The sequence below is a fragment of the Ziziphus jujuba genome, chromosome 7, assembly GCF_031755915.1.
Source record: "Ziziphus jujuba cultivar Dongzao chromosome 7, ASM3175591v1".
Taxonomy (NCBI): domain Eukaryota; kingdom Viridiplantae; phylum Streptophyta; class Magnoliopsida; order Rosales; family Rhamnaceae; genus Ziziphus; species Ziziphus jujuba.
This window is the reverse complement of record NC_083385.1, coordinates 6,970,665-6,996,148: the sequence shown is the minus strand read 5'-3', so window position 1 is coordinate 6,996,148 and position 25,484 is coordinate 6,970,665. Positions and strand designations below refer to the sequence as shown.

Here is a 25,484-nt window from a genome sequence, read left to right as displayed (position 1 = left end):
ATCGAAAATCTAATCAATTTACAAAATTAAAAGGTTAATGAAACCGTTCAAGCCAAAAAAAAAAAAAAATCAACTGATAAAACTTTTATTTCTAGTATTAAAATAACAAAAACTTTGGTTTATATCTGTAATTATTTTTGAATATATTTATCAATATTTTATTTTGATGGTTGCTTAACATTTATTTTATTTACTTATTAAAAGTTTTTTTTATTAAAATAGTTAAATATGCTTTTTTTTTTTTAAGTGTCTTGCACGCTAACTTTTGAAATTTTTATTTTGTATATATATATATATATATATTAAAAAAAAAGAAAAAAGAAAAACCCTATAACCGAGGAAGTTTCATCGACACAGGTCACAGAAGAATGAGGTGTGTGTCACCGATTATCAACTTGTTCTCTCCTTCGCAGGCTCACACTCACACTATATTCTAAGACCTAGCATTAGCGTTTGGTCTCTCTGAGTCTCTTCCCCAAATTCATAATAAAAAAAAAAGAAAGCCCTAGATTCTCTTCCCATTTTTTCAGTGCCCTCCTCCACAACCTAATCTCTGTTACTCTTATTTGGATTTTTCTTTTTTTTGGTAACTAAAAAATTGTTTGGAGCTTTTTTTTTTTTTTTTTTCCCGTTTTTTCTGAGATGGATATAGAGCAAAAGCAAGCGGAGTTCATCGATCACTTCGTCAAGCAAGCTTCGACTCTCAACGGCTCGGCCCTTGGTTCACTGGTTGCCGAGGCTACCTCTAACCCTTCGCTCTTCGCCTTCTCTGAGATTCTCGACGTTCCTACCGTTCTCGAGGTTTGATTCACGCTTTTATCGTGTTTTTCTTTTAGCTTAAGAAAATTGTAAAACTTGTTAAGAAGGCTTTCCAATTTTTCCTGAAGAATTTACTCCTATTTTACTTTTTTATGAGCTTCATCGAATAGTTAGAGACTAATTTTGCCGACGCTACTCTTGAGTGTGGTTGCTCTGCAATTGATGGAAAATAAATAAATAAATAAAATAAAATAGAAGGTTGAAACTTAACATGGATAGTACAATGGAGCGAAGTGGTTAAAAGAAATTGGTTACTTGGTATTTAAACATTATGCAGAAACATATTATTTCCGCTAATGTAAATAGTTTTCTATTCAGTAGTTGCTAGTATGTGGAGTAGAAATTAAGATGGGAAAATCAAAAACCATGAGATTAAAGATGTAGTTTATGCTGTTTTTGGTTTGCTCTACTTAAGCTGATGGAGGGTTTTCACTTTGGCTGAGGGAAGGGTTTGTGCGTTCCGAAGAAATAAAAGCTCTTTAATCTAATATCTCCCACTATATATTTTCTTTGTCATCAGAGAAAGGCAGTCCATATCTTTCATTAATTTCATTATATATTTTAGTTTGTTCTGACTTGTTACTGGTGTAGCTTGAAGGAACTGATAATTCTGTATATCTGGATGTGCTTCGTTTGTTTGCACATGGCACATGGAGTGATTACAAGAGTAAGTTACATTTTGATCCGTATTATATTATTTTACATAGTGCTGAAGTTACTTTTATTTGAACTGTTATATTCTTTATGATGGAATTTTTTTTTTTTTTTTTTTTTTGGGGTATAGTTTTATTTTATGGAATTTCTTTAGAAACCACTTCCTTTCCCTTTATCTGAGTTAAAGAGTTTGATCCGTCAAGGAATGATATGGTCAGATTTTAAAGTTGAAACATATTTTCTTTATAGATAATGCTGGCCGTCTACCGCAACTGGCCCCTGAGCAGGTCCTCAAGCTAAAGCAGCTTACGGTGCTGACACTGGCAGAGACAAACAAGGTATCTTTCCTTAAACGTAGTTCCTTCTTCATTCCTGTATGTTTGAACTGCTGATTTACCATTATGATTTTGAGTCATGATTATTACTTCATGGTTACTCCCCTCAACAATCTTGTCAACTTTGATTCTTGATGGAACAAAAATTTAAAATCTCCAACATGAAGCCTAGCCAATGTAGCAGATTGTCTATTGTGGACTAGACCCTCCCAGAAAGTATTTGATTTCAAATTGGGTAGGCATCAAGCTGATCTCTGATTTGTACTTTCCAGGTACTACCATATCGTCAACTAATGCAGGAGCTAGATGTTAGTAATGTACGTGAACTCGAAGATTTTCTTATCAATGAGTGCATGTATGCGGTATGCTTTCTTCTGAGTTCAATGTTTCTCCTTTACTTTAGGTCTTATTGTATTCAAGTCGTGTGGTTGCTTATAGGAAAAATAAATCCTTTGTTTGGCATGGAGTAAGAATTTCCTTTTTTGGAATTGTTAGTTAATACATTGTATGCAAAAGAAATTCATGCACTATTTGGATGTAAGGCTAAACACCACTGTATTTAAGTCTGTGTTTGTGTTCATGGATAATATGAGCAATGAGTTGAATTCATTTCACTGTTTTTCTCTAATTTCAGAACCAGCCCCCCTTTTTTTCTATCTAACATCAAACTTTCCTCTTTAGTTACAGAAATCTCTAATATTTGCATGGGGAATTTGTAATTATCCTATCTATGTTGCTGTAGATAGTGGGATAATGGAAATTTCTTAATTTAAGAGATGAGAAAAACACAAATGAGAAATTTACTGGACTGATATTTATTGTTTCTTTTAGGGCATTGTTAGAGGAAAGCTGGATCAGTTGCGAGAATGCTTTGAGGTTTGATTTTATTTGCCTACACTTTCTATATCTGTTTTCTTTGCTGTGCTCTTGCTCTCTTATTTTTCTTTTAAGATTTGCTGTGCTCTTTGTCGATTTTTGAGTCCTTTCACATATTACCTAATTTATTATTATTTTTTTCCCTGAAGTGCAGGTTCAATTTGCTGCGGGGAGAGATCTGAGACCTGGCCAACTTGGGAGTATGATACAAACACTATCAAACTGGTACTCTCCTGTTCAAATTACATTTTTGTATAGCCAGTATTTTGGTTGTGTCAAAGTGCCTCTCTAGTAAAACTGCTTAGTGTGAGGTGTTTCTTCATCATATGAAACTATGGTCTTTTTTTATGTGCATCTAACCTTTACTCTCTGAAAATTTTATATGTTCCGGAAGTATATAGCATGCTTAGTGGAACTTCTTAGTGTGAGGTGTTTCTTCAGCATATGAAACTATGGTCTTTTTTGGTGTGCATCTAACCTTATCTCTCTGAAAATTTTATTTGTTCTGGAAGTATATAGCATGCTCAGTTTTCCTTTTCTAAATTAATGTTATATATGAATATTTGTGAGTTAATTCTTTGTGTGTTTGCATTTGTATCCCTATTCTTGATTTAGTGGTCCCCTTTACCTTATGTATATATATGAGTCTTTGATAAAAAATTATTCCCTGGTTTGCCATGTTTATGAGATTTTCTTTCCCGTAACTGTATTTTCCCACTACTGTAAGATGTACTAACTTCCTTTGTGGAATGACATATCTGATAAGTGTTATAGTATTATACCTGACATTATTCTATAAATAAAACCTAGGTTGGCTACTTCAGACAATCTACTTGTCTCAATTCAAGAAAAGATAAAGTGGGCTGATACTATGAGTGAGTTGGACAAGAAACATAGAAAGGAAGTTGAAGATAAGGTGGAAGAAGTAAAGAAGTCCATTTCCCTCAAGGTCAGTTAAATCCAGTTTTATCTTTTAATTTTGTGCAAATCATCTTTTTCTGCATGTACTTGACTAGCTAAACAATATGGTTTGGACATGCTAGGGATATACAAGTGCATCAATTTATTTCTTTATGTCAAATCAGGATTTGTTTGTGGGTTTTGTTGTGTACATAAATGGGTATCCCATAAGGAGCAAAAAGTGGAGAAGGGGGGAAAATGCAGGATGATAGAAAAATCTCATTATTCTCTCATTAAACTTCATTTTACTTCCTTTTATGACACTGGATGTTCATTGCCTTTGCAATTTGCAGCATGTGTGTGGGGTGGGAGAGGGAGACGAATAATAATTAGGCCTAAATGCAACTCTGTAATCATAAAACCAAGTGTTACTAGTTACGTAGAATAACTATCCTGAGGTTCTTGAGGGAGGAATAGCTTGGAGTTGGAAATGCATTCATCTAATTACCAATTGACCATGTAGATATCAGTCTCCCTGTTTCATTCACGAACTTGAAGTTTTAGTTGAAATTTCTGAATTTAAGAGACTGAAACATGGCTGTTCATTTGAATATTTATGTTATGTGGAAGACTTTTCTATCACCTGCTGGGAAATGAGTTTATTCATTTATTCAATTTCTGCAATATGTTGGTCGAAGTGTCTTACTTACGTTGTGGCAGAAGTTCCACCCTGTAAGCAGGCAGACGTTGACTACCGAGGGCATGAGGAGATCTTCTCTGAACCTGGTGGAGTGATGGACTATGAGGAAGACCGAATCCGACCAAAGAGGTATGCGTGTGTATGAAGTGTGTAATATTTTGGCCAAACTGCATATATTTGACATGGAGTCTTAAAATTTTCTTTCTTGCAAAAAAAAGCAATAAGACCCAATATCATAAATGGGGGTAAAAGATAAAATGGCATAGGATCTCGTTGAAAATCATCCAAGATAATTTGCATTTTTAATTTATTGATATGGTGGATCATCACCGTGAACTTCCTTACCAACTGTTTGACTGGTGTTCAAAATTGCAGGAGACGACATCCTATATCTTGAACATATGTGGATGGGAGGGTTAAAACATATGATGGGTTTTGATGCAACTTGCCTTGATTTTTGTCCATGGCATTCCAAGCAGCTGTTGATTTCGGGGCCGGATGAACTTTATTTGTGGCCATAGGCAAGAGAGAGAATTTGGGGCTTTATTTTTATATGAAAAATATTATTCATTTTAATGTTAACATTATATTTGAGTATAATTTTCTTGCGTTGTTTTAAAGTAGTGAGCATGTGTGACTTAGAGAAGGCTTCAAGGCTTTTTTACATTCATTTAGAGGAATGTTATATATATATTTTTTATGACAGGAAGTCAATAAGTTCTTTTTTGTCTTTGGAAAATTATATTTTCGTACGAAAATTGAAGAATATAATGTTTTAAATTTTTGGGCAATTGAAATTAAAAACGGATAGTGAAAAATTGATGAAGAGTTGAAGTTGAATGGAGAGAACCGTAAAAGAGATGTAAAAAATACCGGGAAAAAAAAAATCTTAATCAACTATATTGTTATAGATTCTGAAAAATCTAAAGACTATTACTTAAAAAAAAAAAAAAAAAGAAACAGAGAGAGAGAGAGATAGAGAGAGAAGAAGAAGAAGAAGAGGAAAAAATAAGTTCATCAGTGAGAAATAGGAGGAACAGTAGCTTGGATTGGAGAGGAGAGTCACAAGGGGTCTTCCTCAGTCCAAGAGGAATTAGGCCTTAAACCGAACCGTTTATCATCAGCCATCATTGCAACTAGTGTAAAAAGCTAGTACATATTATTAAAACAAAATTATACTTATTAATCTATGATTGTATGCTCAAAAAAGAAGAAAACACTATTAATGTAATTTCAGATTTACTTTATCAAGACAAGCTTAAAACTCACATACTTTGTGTTTTATAAAATTATAACAAATTGTTTTGGAAGTATAAAATCCATTAACAGCTTTAACAGTTTTAATATTACTTATTACTATGATATTAATAAAAAGAATATCAAATTGGATAAGAATTAATTAATCATTATTTATGGAAAAAAAAAATATAATCATATCAAATTGAATCAAATAGATAATGCTGTATTAGGATATTTATATTTTTATCGATATTTTTTAATATTTATTTATTTAATTTTTTTTTGTTAGATTCTATTATTTATATAATTTTATATTAATTCATATACAATTCGAAATGGTTATACTTAAAACAAAAAATAAATTTTCAAAAGTTTTATTTTTAAAATAATGGTATGTAGATTGGACAGTGATAATAGTCATCTTCTTTTTTTTTTTTTTGGATGAATGAGAGGGGATAGAAATAGCATTTTCTTTTCTTTTCCTTTTTTTTTTTTTTTTGGGGGTAAATAGTGGATAGACACAGTATTGGATTGAAGAAGTGGAGTGGAATAACAATTTTTAATTTTATTTTATTTTTTTGAGTCAGATTCAATAATTAATAATCTACAAATTCTCAAAAACGATGGACACTGGTTCGGTCAGATGGTCACAGATTTATGATCATCAACCAATAAATGGCTGCCAAATGTCAGCTTGTTCACTTGGAACACATCTAACCAATGCGCATGTTCCAACTCAGAGTCAGTCGTAGATCCAACTTTATTGTTATTCCTTCTCCGTTTGGACCTCACAGATCCATCTTCGGACACAGACGAAGAGAACAACAGCGACGGCTCCGGAGACCCGCGCTTCTTAGCAACCCGATCCGGCTCCGAATCACTGGAGCCAATGAGGTGAGGAAAATTAAGCTTCGCCTTAGAGCCACGCATCTTAAAAGCGGCTCGGTCATAAGCCAAAGCGGCATCCTCAGCCGACTCATAAGTCCCAAGCCACAGTCTGGCGCCGTTCTTCTTCGGATCCCTTATCTCCGCCGCGTATTTTCCCCAAGGCCGCCGCCTCACTCCCCTGAAATGCCGGACCTGGGTTCGGGTTTCGGAGTCCCGATGCTCGGGTTCCAAATGGGAAACGGTTCCTGCTGTTTCGGCCGAACCCTGGAGGAGGAGCGGATGAGAGTGGTGGTTGGTGAATGTGAGTGGTTGTGGGGGGGGCGGCGGCGGCGGTGGTGGTGGGGAAGGATAGAAAGGAAGAGTGGAAGTACCAAAATCATCGTCTAGAAGATGTCGACGAATGGAGTCCAAGAGAGCCAAATCAGATTGGGACATGATTTGTAGTTGTAGGGACATTTTTATGTTTTTTTAAGGAAATAGGAAGACAAAAGCAGGTGATGAGTCTGTGTTTGTTAACATGGGAAATGGGAATGGAGTTAGAGAAGGTTTTTATATAACCAAATGGTAATGAAGACGGCTCTGAGAAGTTTGAGTAAAATGATCGTCTTCAGGTTTCTCCGAAGTTTCACTGCTAAATGGAATCGTGCATTTGCAGGCTGCCAGGTGCGTGGATCTCCAAAGGACTATTTTAAGTTTTCAATTTCAATCACGTGTTTTTTATTGCATGCCTTCGAATATTTTTTCTTTTATTTATTTATTATTATTTTTAATTCGTACATGTTGTCCGTATTATTATTATTTTTTAATAAAACTTTTTTTTTTCTTTTTATAATTGTTATTATTTAGTGCACAGAATATTTTATTTTATTTTTTTAAAAAATATATATTTGTTTATTTTCTGTGACTATAAGAAAGCATCCAGACCCGGAAAGGAAAAGGACCGGTGGTGGGCACTTGGGAAAGTCGGGCCGCTCAGGTTTCTTCATTCAAATTCGTATTTATATATGTTTTCAACCAAAAAAACAAAATTATGTTGACCAAGTTTATTTAATAAATCTTAAATATAAATAATAAGAATGCATTTTAATTATTTAAATTAAACATAATCTACAATGAAAAGTGAAGAATAGTGCTTAGATGTATCAAATAAAAAATGTTATATTTTAATATTTTATTATTTAATATTAATATAAATCTATTAAATATTGATATATGAAATTCAATTATACATCTTGATAAATGTATTAACCAGCATTATTCCAAAATGTCAATGACTAAATACTAAAAATATTAAACCATACCGTTCTACTTTTTAACATCAAAAAATCATGTTCAAATTTTCTGTTTTGGTCATTTTTTTTTTTTTTCTAAAGCTTTTGTAAGCCAACAAGAGTAGTTGGATTCAAAATATAGTCCTTTACTCGTGTTTTTTGTTAAGGAAATAGTAGTCTACAAGCTTTATGTCTTATCCACCATGCTAAAGTCAAAATTAGAACATCTCCAACTCCATTGGATAGTTTTTTTAATGGTAAATACTAATATTAAATTTTAGTATTGATTTTTCAACTATTAAAAAATAGCACTATCAATATATAAATTTCATTAAATTATGATAAGATTCACTTTTTAACAACCAAAATATATATATATATATATATATATATAATATTTAGTGCAAAAATGGTTATGAGCCTATGTATTTTATTGTTGTGAAATCCAATGTCAAAATGTGATAATGCTAAATTTGAGAAATTTAATATTTCCAAAATTTATAACATCCCCATTAAAGATAAAATGCTAAAATTTAATAATTGTACGCAAGGGAAATGCTCTAAGGGGCTATCGCTTGTAATATAGTCCACAGTCAGCAGTCACATTGAGAACAGGTTTTCTACGTTTCACATTGAAAACTAATCAATGGTTAATTGATGAAGCCAATTTCATCAAAAAAAAAAAAAAAAAAGTTTTTGCCTTCACGAGCGGAACAAGAATTGATAAATTGCCTACAGTTTCTCCATAATATATTTGCCTCAACATATATAATTATCAGAAATATAAAAAAAAAAAAGAAACAATATACATATATATATATATATATAGAGAGAGAGAGAGAGAGAGAGAGAAAGAGTTTACTAGATGTTGATTGGATATTGGGAACAACTTATAGAAATAAAGACCGAAGCGAATAGGATTAGGTAAACCGAAAAAAAGTTTATAGGTAGCTCTTAATATATAGAAAACAAATTAAGTTGATTATTTGTATTTTGTACGTGGGATCATGTAATTGAATCACTCACTGATCTACGGGAATAATTGGGGTAAAAAAATGGAAGAATTTGGTCTAATTTTATAACTAACAGTTACCAGCTAGGTTTGAGTAATATTGCTTGAGGTACTAATTAATCTATCAATAAAACGATTTTTTGTTGAAATTTTAATATATTTATATATTATTTAAATATGAATTCTCTTAATATATATATATATATATATATATGTATATCTAAATATAAATCAATAATATAGTAATACTTATCATATGATAGTTACTTATTGGTTGATTAATTGGCATCTCTAATATGTTCAATAGATTCTTGGGTTCAAACCAGAGAGAGAGAAAGAACAGTCTTTGTGATTTTCCTTGGATGAGATGTCTTTGGGTTATTAATTAGGTCTAGACTCTGGACCCATAGAGAGAGAGAGAGAGAGAGAGAGAGAGAGAGAGAGAGAGAGAGAGAGAGAGAGAGAGAGAGAGAGAGAGAGAGAGAGAGAGAGCAGTTCTTTGGTAATTTCCTTGGCTAATTAGAGGTCTTTGGGTTATAATTAGGTCACTTGTTCTTTAAATTTTGTTGACAAACATGGTGGTTCATTTATTACAATGGTTTTTTTTTTTTTTTTTTTTTGGGTGAATTATTACAATGGTACTTTGACGATGATAATATGTTTGACATCCTTATTGTAAGTACAATTACGAGATGTATAATGAAAGCTTGCTATTAAATATGGAGACAGACACCGCGGGTCACCCTAACGCTCATCCATGCCTATGTACTTGCATTTTCTTAAATGTATACATGTAGTTGGAAATAATTAATTTTATTATTTTCAAAATTCAGACAAAAAATAGTATACACCTTCTTGTCTGATTGGTCATCTAGTATATATATGGTAATCTTTCCCTTCAAATTTCAATGTATATACTATTGATGTCGAATGAAGGATGGTCGGTACCTAATTACTTTGGATGGTTTGCTGGATTTGGCTTTACAATTTATACATATATAGGGAATAGCTAGTCAGCGCCACTGATCGATTAGGTACCCAGTTAAATGTCTTTTCTGATGGTCAATCATGAGGCTTATGAGAGATTAAGGATATGGCATTGGAAATATCATTTTTGTTGGAAAACCTTAGAATTATATGTTAATTTAATTAGTCATATATATGCTTGATCTTCTAGAATTTGCTATGCATAAGGTTTTGCCAATTCTGTATGCCATTTAGACTCTCTATATACTACAGCTAGTTGTTGTAGTCATGTAATATACAGCGATTTAATAAGAATAATAATAAAATATCACCTTCCACAAATTATGAAATAGCCAGTTTTGGGAATGAATTTTAGTGTTGAAATTCTATTTTATTATTCAAATACATACAAGTATATATAAAACTCAACCAAACTTCTCAACTAACTTCCTAATCTCAAAGTCTCCCAATTCCTAAATCTTAGTTTAATTAGCTAGATTACTAATTAATCAAAATATTTAGATGATAAAAATTGGTCAAAGGAATGAGAATTGGTCTATGTCTCTATGACAAGAGAGAGTATGGACATTAAGCATGTGGTCAAAACAGTATTCCATAAGTGTAAAGGCGATAATAAATTAAAAATATAAATATATATATATATATATATATATATACATATGTAATATATATTACATATATTCTGAATAGCTGATGACAGTTTTTGACCAGCAAGGCAATGGTTCAATTTTGTGGCAGTGGATTCTTCAACAAACAATGCGTGGATTCTTCAACAAACAATGTGAACAAACGTCATATCTTTGTAACTTCCATATTTTTTATTGGTTTGCACAATTACATGTGAAATTCATGCAACTTTTTCTTCTACTTTTTAATATCAAAATATTCTTTGCTCCTTTAACATTTTTTAAATTTTTAATGGCTATATATATACAATAAAAATTTTCTTGTTAGATCGACCTGATTATTATTATATTAAAATTTATAATTTTATTTTTTGAGTTTGGTGATTTATTAATTAGAATGAATCTATTTTTTTTAAAATTAAATCTACAAAATTGATTTTATAAATCTTTAATATCACATATATAGTGACATGAAAAGAGATTGGCAGATGAATAAGTAATAAAAATTTATTGGCTCTTAATTTCCCACATGAAGAAATTATGAACTATTTTCTATGTTTGACATTGTATGAAAAAAAATCTAAGGTTGTTTTTCCTTGGTTATCATTATTTTAACTTATTTTGACTTGATATATATGGATCAAACATAATCCAGAGAGGGAGAGCATACCAATTGATTTCATTTATTTTATATAGATTATCTAAATCTCCATTCATTAAGATACAATCACAAATAATTTTTTTTTCTTTAAGATAAAAGAATTGTTCTATAAAAGAAAAATGATACTTAACTGATATAAAATGGTTACATTTTGGTACCCTTAACTTTTAAAGTTTTAAAATTTAAATTATTAACTTTTTGACTTAGAAATTTAGGTTTTCCAATTTTTAATTTGTTGCAATATAGACTTTGTTTGACTTTTAATTATAGGGTTTAATGATTATTTTTACGTTGTTACTAGTATTAAGTTATATCAATTTTCAAATTAAAAAGTATTACAGTGCAAAATATTAAAATTGCACTTCAATATCCTTTATTTTAATAAAAAAAGTTGGTGTAGGTCATCAATTTGATGTTTAAACTATATCAAATTTTAAACTAAAAGATACTAAAAAAAAAAATATTTTAAAAGTAGTTTTAATTTTTACACTTTAGTATTTTCTAATTTGAAACTTCATACAATTTAACATAGGTCACATGGGATGGCTATCAAATTATGTTAGTCAAGAGGCAAAAAGATCTAATTTTTAATAAATTAAAAAATTTAATAAATAAATTATCGAGTCAAAAAGGTCTAAATAACAAAACCTTAAAACTTAAAAGAGTATCAAAGTGCAAACCCATTGATAAGCTTACTAGCTGTGAAAAATAGTTTCCACTAAAATTGAAAAAAAGAAGAAGAAAAAAAGGTCATTTATTGTATTTTCCACTTCCATAATAATTTAAAATATTATTTTGAACTTTATCCTTAGATAGTTTTCAAAAATATGTCTGGCACTCTAAGCTACTTCCATTTGTACTTATAAGCTACAAGATATTTAGAATAAAAATATCTTCGACCTAAATATATAGATTAATAATTCTCAAAAAAAATTTTAAAAAAAATCTAGTACAATTGGTAATATATTCTTCAAGTTCCATGAAAAAGATGAAATTCCTTTAATATTTTTGCTAGATGGATCGCTAGCTATCTGAAAAACGATATTTGAGTTGGTGAAAACATATTGAAGTATACTGATCATTGAAGAGCATACCTACAAGAGCAGAAGGATTGAAATTACAAAAGAAGTGATCATCATAGGACCAAAAAATAAAAATAAAAAAGAAGGAAGTTTCTTCCATTTGCAATTACAGAGAAGAAAACATGCCTTTGATTACATAGAGGAAGTTCTACACATATGATTTTTACTGTAATCTTTTTTCTTTTTTCCTAAAACATAAAGCCTGATTGTTGCTTCGAGATCGATTGGATATTCTTGGATTATTTTAAGTTTAATCCAATCAAATTGAACATAACTTAAATAAACTTATTGAACTAAAATTAAAATAGTCCGATCAAATTGAGCGATATATTTTACTTGTTGTGAGGGTCGGGATTGAGTTATAGGATTGGTCTTAGTGAACGTGCACCTCGTTCACATGGACCTTCACTAACCCAATCTCAGCTGCTTTGGTATCCCAGAGCCGCTATCGAATGACGTCGACGTCGACGACAAAGCCGGGTGATCAAGCGAGCGGCGCTTGTGGGTAACTCTAACTGGCTCGGCGATATTCGATGAGCCGATCAAGTGAGGGAAATTGAGTTTGGTTTTGCAGCCGCGCATCTCGAAAGCGGCCCGATCGTAAGCCAGCGCGGCGTCCTCGGCTCTCTCGTAAGTTCCGAGCCATTGCCTGGAGCCGTTCTTCGCAGGGTCTCTTATTTCCGCCGCGTACTTCCCCCACGGCCTCCTCCTCACACCCCTGTAGTGCCTCTCACCAATCCTAGAAGCGTGAGACCCACGCGCCGCCTTGAATTGGGCACCACTACCAGCCTTCTCGTGAAACGGCTCCGTTTGGATAGTATTACCATCAGCCACCATCCCCTCGGAAAGTACGACTTGATCAGTTGTGGGAAACCATCCGAAATCGAAAACCGATACGGTATCGGCGGCTGCGTCGGGAAAAGAGCAATTGGCAGGCAAGAGAAGGCCGTTGAAGGTGGGAACTGGAACATGTTGATCAGGCAAAGGGACTTCGGAATCATGAAGAAGTTGTTGATAGATGGAGTCTAGGAGAGACAAGTCAGAGTCTTCTAAGCCAATCTCTCCGTACATGTTTTTTTTCCCCCTCTTTTTTCCACAGCAAGAAAAGAAAATTAGCCAAGAAAAAACAAAGAAGAAAGCAAAATGTAAAGTTTGTAAACGAAGTGTGGGAGGCTGAAGAGGGTGTTTAATTTTCGGTATATATATTGCTTTTTTTGTACGTAAAAGCAGTACTTTGCTTTTCTTCTTTGAAATTTTCATTTTTCATGCAACGCAATGATGATGGAACACTTGGTTTTAGGCAAATCTCATGGTCTTTTCTTTTTTTAATATCGATTTTTTATTTTTTTAATTAATTAATTAATTAATTAATCGATTTGTTGATTTTTAACATTTTTTGGGTTTTGAGGATTTGATGATGTTGAATTGTGGGGAGGTGACGTTTGCCCGCCGGCGCCTAATATAGCCAAAGCTCTGCATCAGGAGTGGCTTTATACATCTTTACAATACTGGAAGGTTTGTCTTATTTATTTATTAATTGTTCTTATTTTTACTTTTCATTTTTCTTGATTCCTTTCATTTTCGTTGAAATACATATATATTTTGCCAAATTACCAGACAGGCAGACAAAGAAAATCAACCCAGAAAATATCAAAATGTTAAACCCCCCATGCATTCATTATTATGCATGCCATTGGTATTATAAATTTTTTTAAAACAAAAGGAAAAAATTACTCAATTTGCTGACTGAACAAGGAATAAAATTATTAGATTATCTCTCCACGAAGAAAAAAACTTACCAGACATTTGAAATATGGACAGCGTTGAATTCGACTTATTAGTATCTTAAATCCAACTCAATTAAAATGAGAAATATATCAAAACATATTCAAAACTAATTAAAATATTTATGGTTTAATCAATATAAATATATATTATTAGTTTAAGTTTACATTGGGTCGATTTGATGATAAAATTATCGACGATAGAGGATCTCCAACTGAATAATATAGTCTTCAAATTAATATTATTATCTTCTTAATTTGTTTTTATTGACAGACTATATATCCAGGAACTGTCACAGAAAAAAAAAAAAAAAAGAAATGAAAAAAGAAGCAGTCCAAAAACACAATATAAATGGTGTCTTTATGAACAATGGAGATTAATTGTAATCTGATTTTTTCTTTTTTGAAATGAGATTGATTATATACATTGATAAGTTGTACTTCACGATTCAAAAATAATTTTATAACTCTTATTGAATCCATAAAAAGAAAGAGAGAGAGATGAGCATAGCAAGGATCTTAAGTAAAAATAAAAAGGGACTACACATAGCGGATGATAAATCCGTACACACAGTTTTTTGGGTAAAAAATCCGTATACACAGTTGAAAATATAAATAGGACCAGGTCCAAAGCCGTCCGTAAAGTTTGTAGACTCCACCATTCCGTACCTAGTTGGCCAAAATGCATGATAATTCATCCAAGAAATTCCAAAGAGGTTTGAATATGATAGGTATATAAAAGGTGTGATTATCATTGAGCATGTGGTCATGTCTAATTAATGAGTTTTTGGTATATAGGTTTCCCGAAGTAAGCTGTAATAATTGAATAGGAATAGGATTGGAAATTCGCGGTACAAGCCAAACTCAAATTAACTCAACAATATGTTACTTTATCTACTGTCTGTCATTGGTCAACGTCTCGCCAAAGGCAGCATAGCAAGGCGGCAGTTCAATTGGGATTTGATTGGAGTCCCTAGCTAGCCACATCAATTTGTTTTCCCAAAAATTGACGAAAGCAAAAACAAACATATAAGACTATTATAAAAACAAAAAAGGAGAAATGGGTTTGTCAAATCGATCAAATTGTTCGTATGTTCAAACTTGTAGTGCTATAGATAGCCAGTTTCTGTTCGTGTTTGATTTAATTGTCCCAATATTCAAAGAATGTATGGCATCTATATAGCTGTTTGTGTCGTTGCAATTTGTTAAACTAATTATTGATCAGCATTACTTCAAAAACTTGATTATTGGTCAAAGGAAAAGCAGAAAAACATATTGAATTTTATCCTCCACATACTGTATAAGGAGTAATTGCTGATTAATTGATGATATAACGTCGTTTACCGATTGCTAGATTTAATTATTATATATCCTCCTTCTCTTACCGAAGTGTTTGATCTCATTGGTAAGAAAGCTGTTTACAAGGAAAGAAATCGGGCCTTATGAGGTACCGCAAAAATCAAACTCAAAACTTTAAAGTCACCAATAACATGGATGTTTGAGGATCTTCTATTGTTGTTGTTTTATATTTATTTATTTAATTTTTTTTTTGTCAATTATAAAATCTCAACTTATATTAAAAAGCAATTATTATTTTTCATTTATTTATTAATTTTTTTAAATTATATAACATCAATATCAAATCTCAATAAAGAATCGAGATGAGAACAGTTAAAAAAAAAAAAAAAAGGGTAGAAGATTTAAATTTTACTTCATCCTTAAAATTACTTAAATTTATTGAAATATAGGATTATAAACTTATTTTCAAATATTGAAAAACTGAACCTAATTAATTATTTTTTTCCCCACTCTATCTTTGGACAAAACCTATTAGCTGGTGATCGACTTATAATAGCTAGCTACTTAATTTTCTCTATAAAACTAAAATAGAACGTTTACACATAGAGAAAGAACAAAAATAAATAAAAAAATAATAAAAAAAAGGTGATTATGAAAATTCTGTTTTGTTATTTTTATATCTTAATATGTCTTACATCTTCCTTTCTAGAACATAAAAAGTTTCGTCGGATTCATACGTTCTCTCGATCTAAGAGATATATATCGCCATGGCTGGCAGCTTCCATTAAAAATTGCATAAAAAACGTGCGGTCAAAGTCTTTTCCAAGTTTCGTTCCGTCCATAAAATGAAATTTTAATTTTTTCCTATATATATATATATATATGTATGCATGTATGTATGTATGTATGTATGTATGTACAAAAATGTACAGCATATACAAGCTGCCTCTTTCAATTCTGTAAGGTCATTTTCTATAAAAATGTAGTTCTTCGTATCTTCTTAGCACCGTTTTAGTTACAAGACATATATGTAATTCTTTGTATTCTCTTCCATTACAAATGTTAGTGTATCATTAAAGTGCATTTTGTTTTTTAAGTTATATTAATAAATAAACTGCATTTGCAATTGACGTTTATTTCCTTTTTGATTTATTTATTTATTTATATGCCAGTACTTTTCAATCACAACATGTGAAACACGGCGTGTATTTTTAATTGATCTTTACTTGGTCTTCAATATTTTAACTTCTTTTGTAATTTCCATGAAAATACGAACTGTAAATAAGTATGAATGCTGCCCCCCCAGGATCTATTTTCAATATGTGACTAAAATATTATGCAGATCTCCATGACTCAGCTTTGAGTATTCCTTGCTGATATTGCACTTTTGTCAATAAAACTGAAAGGGAAAATGAAATTACTAAAATACAGCAAGAGACAAAGGCATCGATCGAACTCTTAGGCAATTCTCCTTTGTGTATTAATTAATTAATCAATAAATACTAGTTTATGTTAAACTGAGTTTGACTTAATATGCCATTCATATTCATATTTAGAAACCATTCATATTCGTATTTAAAAAGTTTAAAGTTCAAAACATCAAAGTAAGAAAGAAATTGGTACAATAGGAATATTGAAACTTTAAATCCTAGCATTCTTATTACCATTCAAATGGGCTGGAAATTTTTAATACAATACTAATGGAAATAATTGTCGCCATATCTAAAACAAAACACACTAATGGAAATAATTGTCGCCATCCCTAAAAAAAAAGGAATCCCGCAGCCCCTAAAACAAAATGAATCCCTTGTTTGTTGTTGCAAAAGATCGAAAAGCATCGCATAATTAGAATGGAGAATGATTGGTTCTTGTAGCCAAATTCCCAATAATTCTCTGTCGTTGTGTTTTTTTTAATTTCTTCATCTGCTTGCGAGAGAGATAATAATTCAAAAAAAAAAAAAAATTCAGTTTGAATAAATATAATACCTCAACAATTTTTTTTTTTATTTTTTATTTTTGGTTTGGACATAAAAGAAACTTCTTTGGATGGTGATTATACGTTGATTTAAACAAGTCAAAGGCTCGATTTAACAACTCTTTTTTTCTAAAGTTAATATTAATTGGTTTGAGGCAAGGCATGTGTAACACACCGTCCCAAAGTACAACGGAAATTTTCCAGTTTTGACCGAGGTTGACCGTTGATCGTTGACTTTGATCGTTGACCAAGGGGTCAAAAGTTGACCTTTTGACTCGGATGGAATTCTAGGTTGACTGACATACCATTACGAAGTACACGTTGGCACGAGTTTGTAGACTAGTAGCACGTTGGAAACGGAGCTACGGTTTGAAAGTTATGGGCAAAACAAGTCGTGGTGCAAACTGTCCAAAAGGTGCCGGGAGTTGACTTTTTATCGTTGTATAATTTTGCTTTGACTTTTGTATGGTTGTAAAGTACTCATCGATACGAGTTCATAAACTAGCGGCACGCTTAAATCACACATCTGGTTAAAAAATTATAGACGTGTGAAGTTTGCCGGATACGTTAATATTTTATTATATCTGGCTTAAGTGCACAGTAATGCCACGTGTCGTCACCTGATTGGTCCACGTGGATAAACAGTGTCACCCACGGTGCCTTTTATTTGGCAAAAACGACGGGGAAGAGAGAGAAAGAGAGAGAGAGAGGGAGAGAGAGAGAAACGACCGGCCGCCGGAATCGACAAATTTTCCGGCCGACCCTTGCTACACGGGCTGGCCAGACGGGAGCGCCTCCCCATTTCCGGCCAAACCCCAAAATTTCACAACCGCCTGTCACCGGACACGCCCAGATCGAGCCGGCAAAGCTCGACGGCGATTTTCCCCTCCACCGCGGGCCACCGCCGTTTGATCCCTTTCCGGCCATTTTCAAGCCACACGCGCCAGCCACCCCTCACCACCTCCTCATTTCGGCCAGCCCACCAAATCTCACGGCCACCGGACCTCCGACGTGCCGGGATCGGAGCATTTTCCGGCGAGGTACCGAAAACCTTCAAACCCCGATTTCTTCGTCGTTCGACCTCCATTTGCCTCACCGCCGGTCCCGTTGGAACCCTCTCCCCTTGATCTACAAAACTGCCAAAAATCTCAGCCATCGGCCACCGCACGCGCTGCCGCCGGCGACGGTCGCTAGTTGCACCGCCGGTCCCTCTCCACTGATTCCGACCCCTTGAATCCAAATCCGGGGTCCTTTTCTGCCAATTCGCGACGAATTGAGAGAATTGAAGAGTTGAATCTCGAAAGCTTTCCGGCGAGATTCCGGCCACCACCAGTCCGATCTCCGGGAAGTAAGACCGGATTTGTAATCCTCGTCGCTCAAGCTTCGATTCGGTATATTACTCGTCAACTTTGGTTAACGTTTGTGTTTAACCTCCCGGGTACCGGGTATTATTTATCCGAATAAAATATTATTTATTTGACTGTGTAAAATTGTTAATTTAGGAGCACGTGTGAATTGTGGAATCGATTTTATGGTGGATCGTGGTTTAATTGCGTGCTCCAATGAGTGACCCACCTTCAAATTAATTTCGAAAATTAAATTTGTGAATATTTTGTGTGAATTGAATATTTGAAATTTATATTCTATATGTCAAATATTTAGTGGATTTATATGTGGAAATTTTGATGCCCATATTTGAATAAATTAAATCATATTTTGATTTTTGACAAATTATGGAAATTTGGATTTTATGGAAATTTGATATATAAAGAAAGGCATTGTGATTTTGATAATAATTGATTTATTGTGGAAATTATTGGTGGATTTATTTTGATTAAAGAAAATATGCATTATATAAATTTATGCCATGTGAAAATTATTTTATGGTATTGAGGATTGTGGAATTCAATTATATATGAAATTCTTGTGGTTTTAACATTAATTTGGGCATGATTTGACTTTCAAATATTTCAAGGAAAATATTTGTTTATGTTGGTGACTTCAATTTTTATAAGTATGCCCATGGAATGTTATGTGATTTAATTTATCATATTTCAAAAATATTTATGCTATTGGAAAAATTTGAATATTTAAATTCGTGGATTTGAGAGCTGGTGGATTTGAAAATTATGGAATTTATGCGATGAATTTATGACGATGATTATAAAAGAATTATGCAAAATTACGGGTTTAATTGGATGGGATAAACCCGGTATATTTATGGGAAATTTGAAATTTTGAGATGTATTGATTTATGTTTTTTAGATGCACCATACACGTACTGGTGTTCTGTTTATATGTGATATGGTTAGTGTGCACACGGATGTGATTAGCGCGCAGGTGGGTGTGAGTAGCGCGCAGGTGATTTTATGGGGTTGTCCTGTGTTTGCCATCGGATGAGGGTAGCCTGTCCCTCCATGGCCGGGACACGTGTTTGCAGCGGCGCGGTGGGACGCCACGCGACCGTATGCCGGTTTCTCTCTATAACCTCCTGTTTGGCGGTACCTTGGGACGCTGGGTACTGTTGGCGCCACTGGTATATAGTGGGTGCATCAAGTGATTTTCAGAATTGGAATTTTAAAATAAATATTTTGAAATTGTATTGGAATTAAGAATATAATTAATATTGTTTTTTGTATTTATTTGAATGGAGATTTTAAATTGGTTTATTTTTCCGTTTACTTAATTATTCAATAAATTAATTTCTTTTAATTATAAATTTTGGATGCTTGACTTATTATATTTTTTTATTTGATATTTAGTTGAATAAATTGATTCCTTGATTTTCGGGGATTACGAATAAAGGATTTTGTGAAAATGTTTTAAAAGGGAAACTTTTCCAACCGAGAGAATTGTAAGGGTTTTGAGAGAAATTATTATTTTCAATTAATTATTATTTATCTACCTAATTATCGTGGTATTATAATTGTATAGTAGATAGGATCACTCACTGAGATGATTAGCATCTCATATTTTTAAATTCCGTTCCTCTACGTACCAGGTTTGTCGGTATTCATCCGGAGCGGACTTGATCTTCATCGCTGTCCTAGTTCGAGAAGTACCCTGTTCTTCATTTATTGAAATTGTAATATTTCTTTCATCCATGTTGTATTCTATGCTTAGTAGTACTTCATGAAGCTCTGTATACTGTCTCGAACATTTTTGTATTATTTATGCATTGAGTTACTGTTATTCTTTTGGAGTGCTGTATATTGTGGAAACAAATTGTAGTAATGTGGGAGAAATAAGGGGATGTTTATAAAAGTGTGTTTTCAGTGCAGGAAATTTGTGGTAAGTCCATCCCTTAGGGGAGGTTCTGACGAATTTTCCATTGGAGGGTCCGGTAGGGTTTCCCTGGAATCAGGGCTTGTCTAGGGTTCCGGTGAGAAATTTTAGACGGGTCCTGATAGCATGCCTTGTACTCAAATGATAAATTTAGTACTTGATCTTTCGCCACATTAAAAAAAAAAAAAAAGAAAAAGGAGGAAAATAATATTTAGATAGAAAATGGGTAATACAACATAATTATTATAATATGTTTCTTAAAATTTTAAACAAAGTTTTATTAATTTCCCAGTGTAGGGTATTGTGCTCACTAAATATTAATTTTCCCGATTCCAATATACATATAGACACATACAAAAAAGACAAACTCAATCATCATTTAAGTTAATTAAGAATTGCTTGAGTAACTACTTCATGAATTAATTAAATATTTATCCCTGCTATATAATCCCCACAAAAGTTCTGCCACATGCTTAATTAATTGAAATTATTTGCGCTAAAGGAACACTTCAAAAAGTATTCATAAAATAATAATGAACCACTAATCACCAAATAAAGATGCTCTAATATTTCAAAGAAAAACAAATGCTCTAATAAATATAAAATAATATGCTAATTTGTTTCTTATAGACAGTTTGGTGTAATTTGAGATTTACTCTTCCTATTACACAGTCTACTGAAACCTTTTCCATTGCTTTCTCAAATTTCAAACATTGTTTTCTGGTTTTCGAACCTTATTATATGATTATTATAATCCGCTTTTATATGAGATCGAGCATGATCAGGTACTAATTTACCAAGAAGAGCATGCTCAGGCACTCAAAGGAATCCGCCGCGAGTGACGACAACAGCCTAATAAGGTTAATTTGATCCACATCAGCACGAGTTTTTTTTAATTATATATAATAAAGTGGCACGTTCTTTTCCCTCTCTATTATTAATAAGAACAACTTTCTCCTACCATTTCAATTTTATTTATATTTCTTTTTGACCTGATACAAATGAAAATAATTGAAAAATATTATAATATATGGGTAATACTAGTCCTTAATTACCTGTTTTGCAACCAGCTAGAGAGGTTGGTGTATGTACGAGCATCCTATACCGGCTTAACTTCCTCATGAATTAATAAGAGCTAGCTCTACTCAGTTTTTCCAGTTGATTTTATAAATTTGGATGATTTAGTGCTTTGTTTATTCCTTAATCAATTACAAACCATTTTCCAAGGGCGCCGAAACATAATTGTATATACTAACAAATTCTAACTATAAGCTAATCTACAAGTGGCCAATTTCTTATTCAGTACATTTATCAAATAACTAGTATTTCTTTTGCCTGCCAATGGTTTTTATGATTACTTGTAAATATTTTATATAGCATCTAATTATAACTGAAACAAAGATGAAATTATAAAGATTACATATAATAAACTCTCATTAATTAACTAATTAGTTGATGGAAAAACCAGACAGAAATTTCAAAAGCCGGGAATCCTAGCCAGGCCTTAAGTTTCCCATATGTATTTATATAATATATATCATTTAGATCTAGATATAAATATTAGAATATTAATATATGGACTCAAATCAAAGTAGATTATATCATATTGAGACACTAATTTCAAATATCACATGTTACTTACTATTTACTGGATAACATATATGTCACGATATGTATACTATTTGCATATGTCACGATATGTATACTATTTGCATACCCCATCTCCAAGTCTTTACTCAACATATACATAATTTATATATCAAAGATTTCGTTTTGGTGGTTTGATAAAGTATAAATCATATAATATTGAGTCACAACTTGGACTAAATTAAGCTTTCAACTAGTGCTTAATTATAACGAAGTAAATACAAAATATATAGCGTAATCTCAAAATTTATCAAATTCAAATTTCAAGTGGAAGATAATAATAATTATTATTATGAATTATAGTTATTCCTTCTTTCGCACTCCCCAAATGGTATATGATCATATTTTTCCTTTCGTTTGAATCTATATGTTGACCACGTGATGATCATCGTGCGCGCTAGTTTTTATCAATCTTTTTTCTATTTCGTCTTTTATTGAAGACGTGACGTATAAAGGATAGGAATGTATACTATTACAAAGTCCTCTAAGGTTCTAGGTGCGTGCATATGCATGCATCGATATTTTGTTTGCCCAATGTTGTGCTTTTTTTTTTTTTTAAGGTATTTGAAGGAGAGGTTTTTTAGAATATAGTAAAATAAATAAATAAATAAATAAATGCTCAGAAATATCAATAACGTATGAGACGTGCATGTATACTCCCGTTTAACTTCATTTGATTAAATACAAAACATTAATGTAAGCATCGATGGGAAAGTTTTGATGGGTCTTTAAATAGTATAATTTTATAGCATATTTCAATGATCGACATGGGGCAAGTGCAACAATAAGGACTAGCATAATTCTTATACCAAAACCTAAAATAATGTGATAAAAACTAATGATATATTATTAAAATAAATCATAGTAATAAATGTTTGAGTTGCTGTCATCGCTTTTCGTCATTAAGTAAATCATTATAAGCTGGCTATACCGACCTTCTTTTTGTATGTAGTGGAAATATTATATACAGAAAAAACCAAAAAGAGAAAGAAGAAGAAGAAGAAGAAGAATATTATATATATGGAGGATGAAAGAAAGACAAACTGGAAGAATTTTTCTTCAAAACGAGATAATTCAAAGGAAATGAACTACATATGTTGGAGCTTCAGATTAGGATGTACTAACAGAATAATCAATTTAATCATGTTTTTCTTTGTATCTTATATATGTGTATATATATATATATATATATTACAATATTGTTTTCCTTGTTTATATATCCAAAATTCAGTTAAGCCATAGAATTATTGCGAATTTTTTTCTTTTTCTGGTAAGATAGTAATATTGTGAATTTACAAGGATACACAAATGGGAAGCACACATATGGTGGTTGTTCCTCTTCTGAAAAAGCAACAAAATTGAGGGGGCCCAAAATTTCAGGTAGCTTGTGTCACAACAACTATTTAATAAGGTTCAATAATAGTGTTTATTTTATCCAATATTGCCCATTTTCTTTGTTAATTAAAAATGATAGGACTCGAGGAATCAAAAATGGACAAAATTCTGAGCTGTACCGTGTACACCATTCCCTAGCTAAAACAAATTTTAATAATTGAAATCCAGCACGGTTTTCACACGTGACTTTTTAAATTCAACTTTCACCACCGAATCATTAGACTTTCCATGAAATTGGGTTTAAAAAAAAAAAGACTTTTCATGAAATTACAACATAAATGCACGTATATATATAGTGAGCGTATCAAACAAAGCAGAGCATCTGAATCAAAATATCAATGTTCATATCCTCTCCAAAAGGCTATTGAACACCAAAAAAACAAACCTTCAAAACTGTAAGAAAATTAATCTGACACTACTCCACAAAACACCTAAAAATGTCAACCGGAGGGAGTCTTTTGGAGCAGTCTGATTTTGCTCTTCTGGAGTCCATCAGGCAGCACCTTCTTCTCGACGACATTTTCGACACCGTCGCGGCTTCTTTTCCGGCATCATTTGATTACACTGCACCTCCTTCCTATTGCTGGACCTCGAGCTTCGGCGGCCTCTTTATGGCCGATAATTGGAATGGTCATTTGCCTTTCAAAGCCGACGATTCTGATGACATGGTGCTCTACGGTGCACTAAGCGACGCCGTTAGCTCCGGCTGGAGCCCCTCCTATGGAGCCGATGCTGTTTCGCTGCCGACTGTGAAGGTGGAGACACAGGAGGAGGTCGTGAATCAAGCGGTGAAGGTGGAGCGTGTGGCTCACGCTCCGACAAGAGGGATGCATTATAGGGGAGTGAGGCGGAGGCCCTGGGGAAAGTACGCGGCGGAGATTAGGGACCCAAAGAAGAATGGGGCCCGAGTTTGGCTCGGGACCTACGAGACGGCTGAGGATGCCGCTTTGGCCTACGACAAAGCCGCTTTCAAGATGCGCGGCGCCAAAGCCAAGCTCAATTTCCCTCATCTCATCGGGTCGGGTATATCGGAGCCCGTTCGGATAACACCGAAGCGCCGCTTACCGGAGCCTTCTTCTCCTTCATCGTCCTCGTCCTCCGAAACGGTGTCGTCCAAGCCCAAAAGGAGGTGTGGTGTTGAATCGGCGGTTAGAACCGAGTCGGATAATGAGTCGTCGCAAGTGAATCAGTTTAGCTGTAATTCAATGCTCCCCAATTTACCATAGAACCATATTTAATATAATATTAAATTCAGTAATTTGTAAATTTTGATTTTTCGCCACCGACCATAATGTTTGTACATATTAATTAATTTGATTAGCCCCGTAACTTAAAAAGTTTGGTTTGCATTATCAACATCAACATTGTCAATTTTATTTTCCCTTTTTTAAAAATAATTTAATTAATTACTATTTCATATTTAACATTAATTTCTTTCTCGGCCTCTCCTTCAAGAAAAAATAATTATTACACTATGAAAAAGGAAAATTGTAGTTGTCATGCATGCCTGTATTAAGGAATCAAATTAATAAAGGTATATACGGTTGTCTGGTCTGGTGTAATTTGGCCAATGTGATGTCAATTATTCCTCGATATGGACACTTTCAAAATAGTAATTGATAATAAATAAAAAATATTAAGGTTATTTTGCAAGCTTAATTTTTTTGGTCTGGTGTAATTTTGCCAATGTGATGTCAATTATTCCTCGACATAAGACACTTTCAAAATACTAATTAATAAAAAATAAAAAATATTAAGGTCATTTTGCTAGCTTATTTATTATCATTTTTAAATATCTATTCCATTAAAAATCTTCTACCGACTTCCTAATATTTATTATTTACTTAATTAAAATTTTACGATCTTGTAGTTGTTAATACATGCATATAAACATGAACACATGTAAAGAAATAAAAAATTATGAATGTAAATTAACAAACACACATATTTTACATTAATAATTAAAAATTTAGTTACGATGGTGACAAAGTATAGTACAACCCACATGTGATACTCACTCGATCTATGTATATGACTTGTATTTACTTC

At 32.6% G+C, this 25,484-nt stretch overlaps 4 protein-coding genes across 7 annotated transcripts; 2 read left to right on the top strand and 2 right to left on the bottom strand.

The window, feature by feature from the left end:
- The first annotated feature begins 315 nt into the window (after positions 1–315).
- LOC107435144 (COP9 signalosome complex subunit 7) lies at positions 316–4,984 on the top strand. 4 transcript variants are annotated; one of them, XM_048478776.2, is made up of 9 exons: positions 316–801; positions 1,411–1,486; positions 1,723–1,811; positions 2,081–2,170; positions 2,640–2,684; positions 2,839–2,909; positions 3,495–3,633; positions 4,308–4,413; positions 4,660–4,984. In XM_048478776.2, the coding sequence occupies exons 1-8, from the start codon at positions 643–645 to the stop codon at positions 4,377–4,379; spliced, it is 741 nt and encodes a 246-aa protein (XP_048334733.2). In that variant the 5' UTR covers positions 316–642; the 3' UTR covers positions 4,380–4,413; positions 4,660–4,984. The 4 variants fall into 4 exon arrangements, with proteins under 4 accessions (XP_048334733.2, XP_048334728.2, XP_048334731.2 ...); XM_048478771.2 differs by having other exon boundaries at positions 4,283–4,413; XM_048478774.2 differs by having other exon boundaries at positions 317–801; positions 4,325–4,413.
- Positions 4,985–6,068: 1,084 nt separating this feature from the next.
- On the bottom strand, positions 6,069–7,111 carry LOC107435149 (ethylene-responsive transcription factor 2). The gene has a single exon (XM_016046706.4). It carries the CDS (start codon positions 6,865–6,867, stop codon positions 6,163–6,165), a length of 705 nt encoding a protein of 234 aa, XP_015902192.2. The 5' UTR covers positions 6,868–7,111; the 3' UTR covers positions 6,069–6,162.
- A 5,012-nt stretch (positions 7,112–12,123) lies between these two features.
- On the bottom strand, positions 12,124–13,243 carry LOC107435142 (ethylene-responsive transcription factor 1). Its single transcript, XM_016046699.4, has one exon. The coding sequence runs from the start codon at positions 13,119–13,121 to the stop codon at positions 12,459–12,461; it is 663 nt and encodes a 220-aa protein (XP_015902185.3). The 5' UTR covers positions 13,122–13,243; the 3' UTR covers positions 12,124–12,458.
- A 10,504-nt stretch (positions 13,244–23,747) lies between these two features.
- LOC107435141 (ethylene-responsive transcription factor 2) lies at positions 23,748–24,793 on the top strand. Its single transcript, XM_016046697.4, has one exon. It carries the CDS (start codon positions 23,873–23,875, stop codon positions 24,659–24,661), a length of 789 nt encoding a protein of 262 aa, XP_015902183.3. The 5' UTR covers positions 23,748–23,872; the 3' UTR covers positions 24,662–24,793.
- The last annotated feature ends 691 nt before the right edge of the window (positions 24,794–25,484 follow it).

Excerpts from the sequence above, each read along its gene's own strand:
- LOC107435144 (XM_048478771.2), top strand. The coding sequence starts at position 643 with ATGGATATAGAGCAAAAGCAAGCGGAGTTCATCGATCACTTCGTCAAG. Across the intron at positions 1,487-1,722 it reads CACATGGAGTGATTACAAGA|ATAATGCTGGCCGTCTACCG; the intron begins GTAAGTTACATT and ends TTTTCTTTATAG. Across the intron at positions 3,634-4,282 it reads AGAAGTCCATTTCCCTCAAG|TGTCTTACTTACGTTGTGGC; the intron begins GTCAGTTAAATC and ends TGTTGGTCGAAG.
- LOC107435142 (XM_016046699.4), bottom strand. The coding sequence starts at position 13,121 with ATGTACGGAGAGATTGGCTTAGAAGACTCTGACTTGTCTCTCCTAGAC.
- LOC107435141 (XM_016046697.4), top strand. The coding sequence starts at position 23,873 with ATGTCAACCGGAGGGAGTCTTTTGGAGCAGTCTGATTTTGCTCTTCTG.
- LOC107435149 (XM_016046706.4), bottom strand. The coding sequence starts at position 6,867 with ATGTCCCTACAACTACAAATCATGTCCCAATCTGATTTGGCTCTCTTG.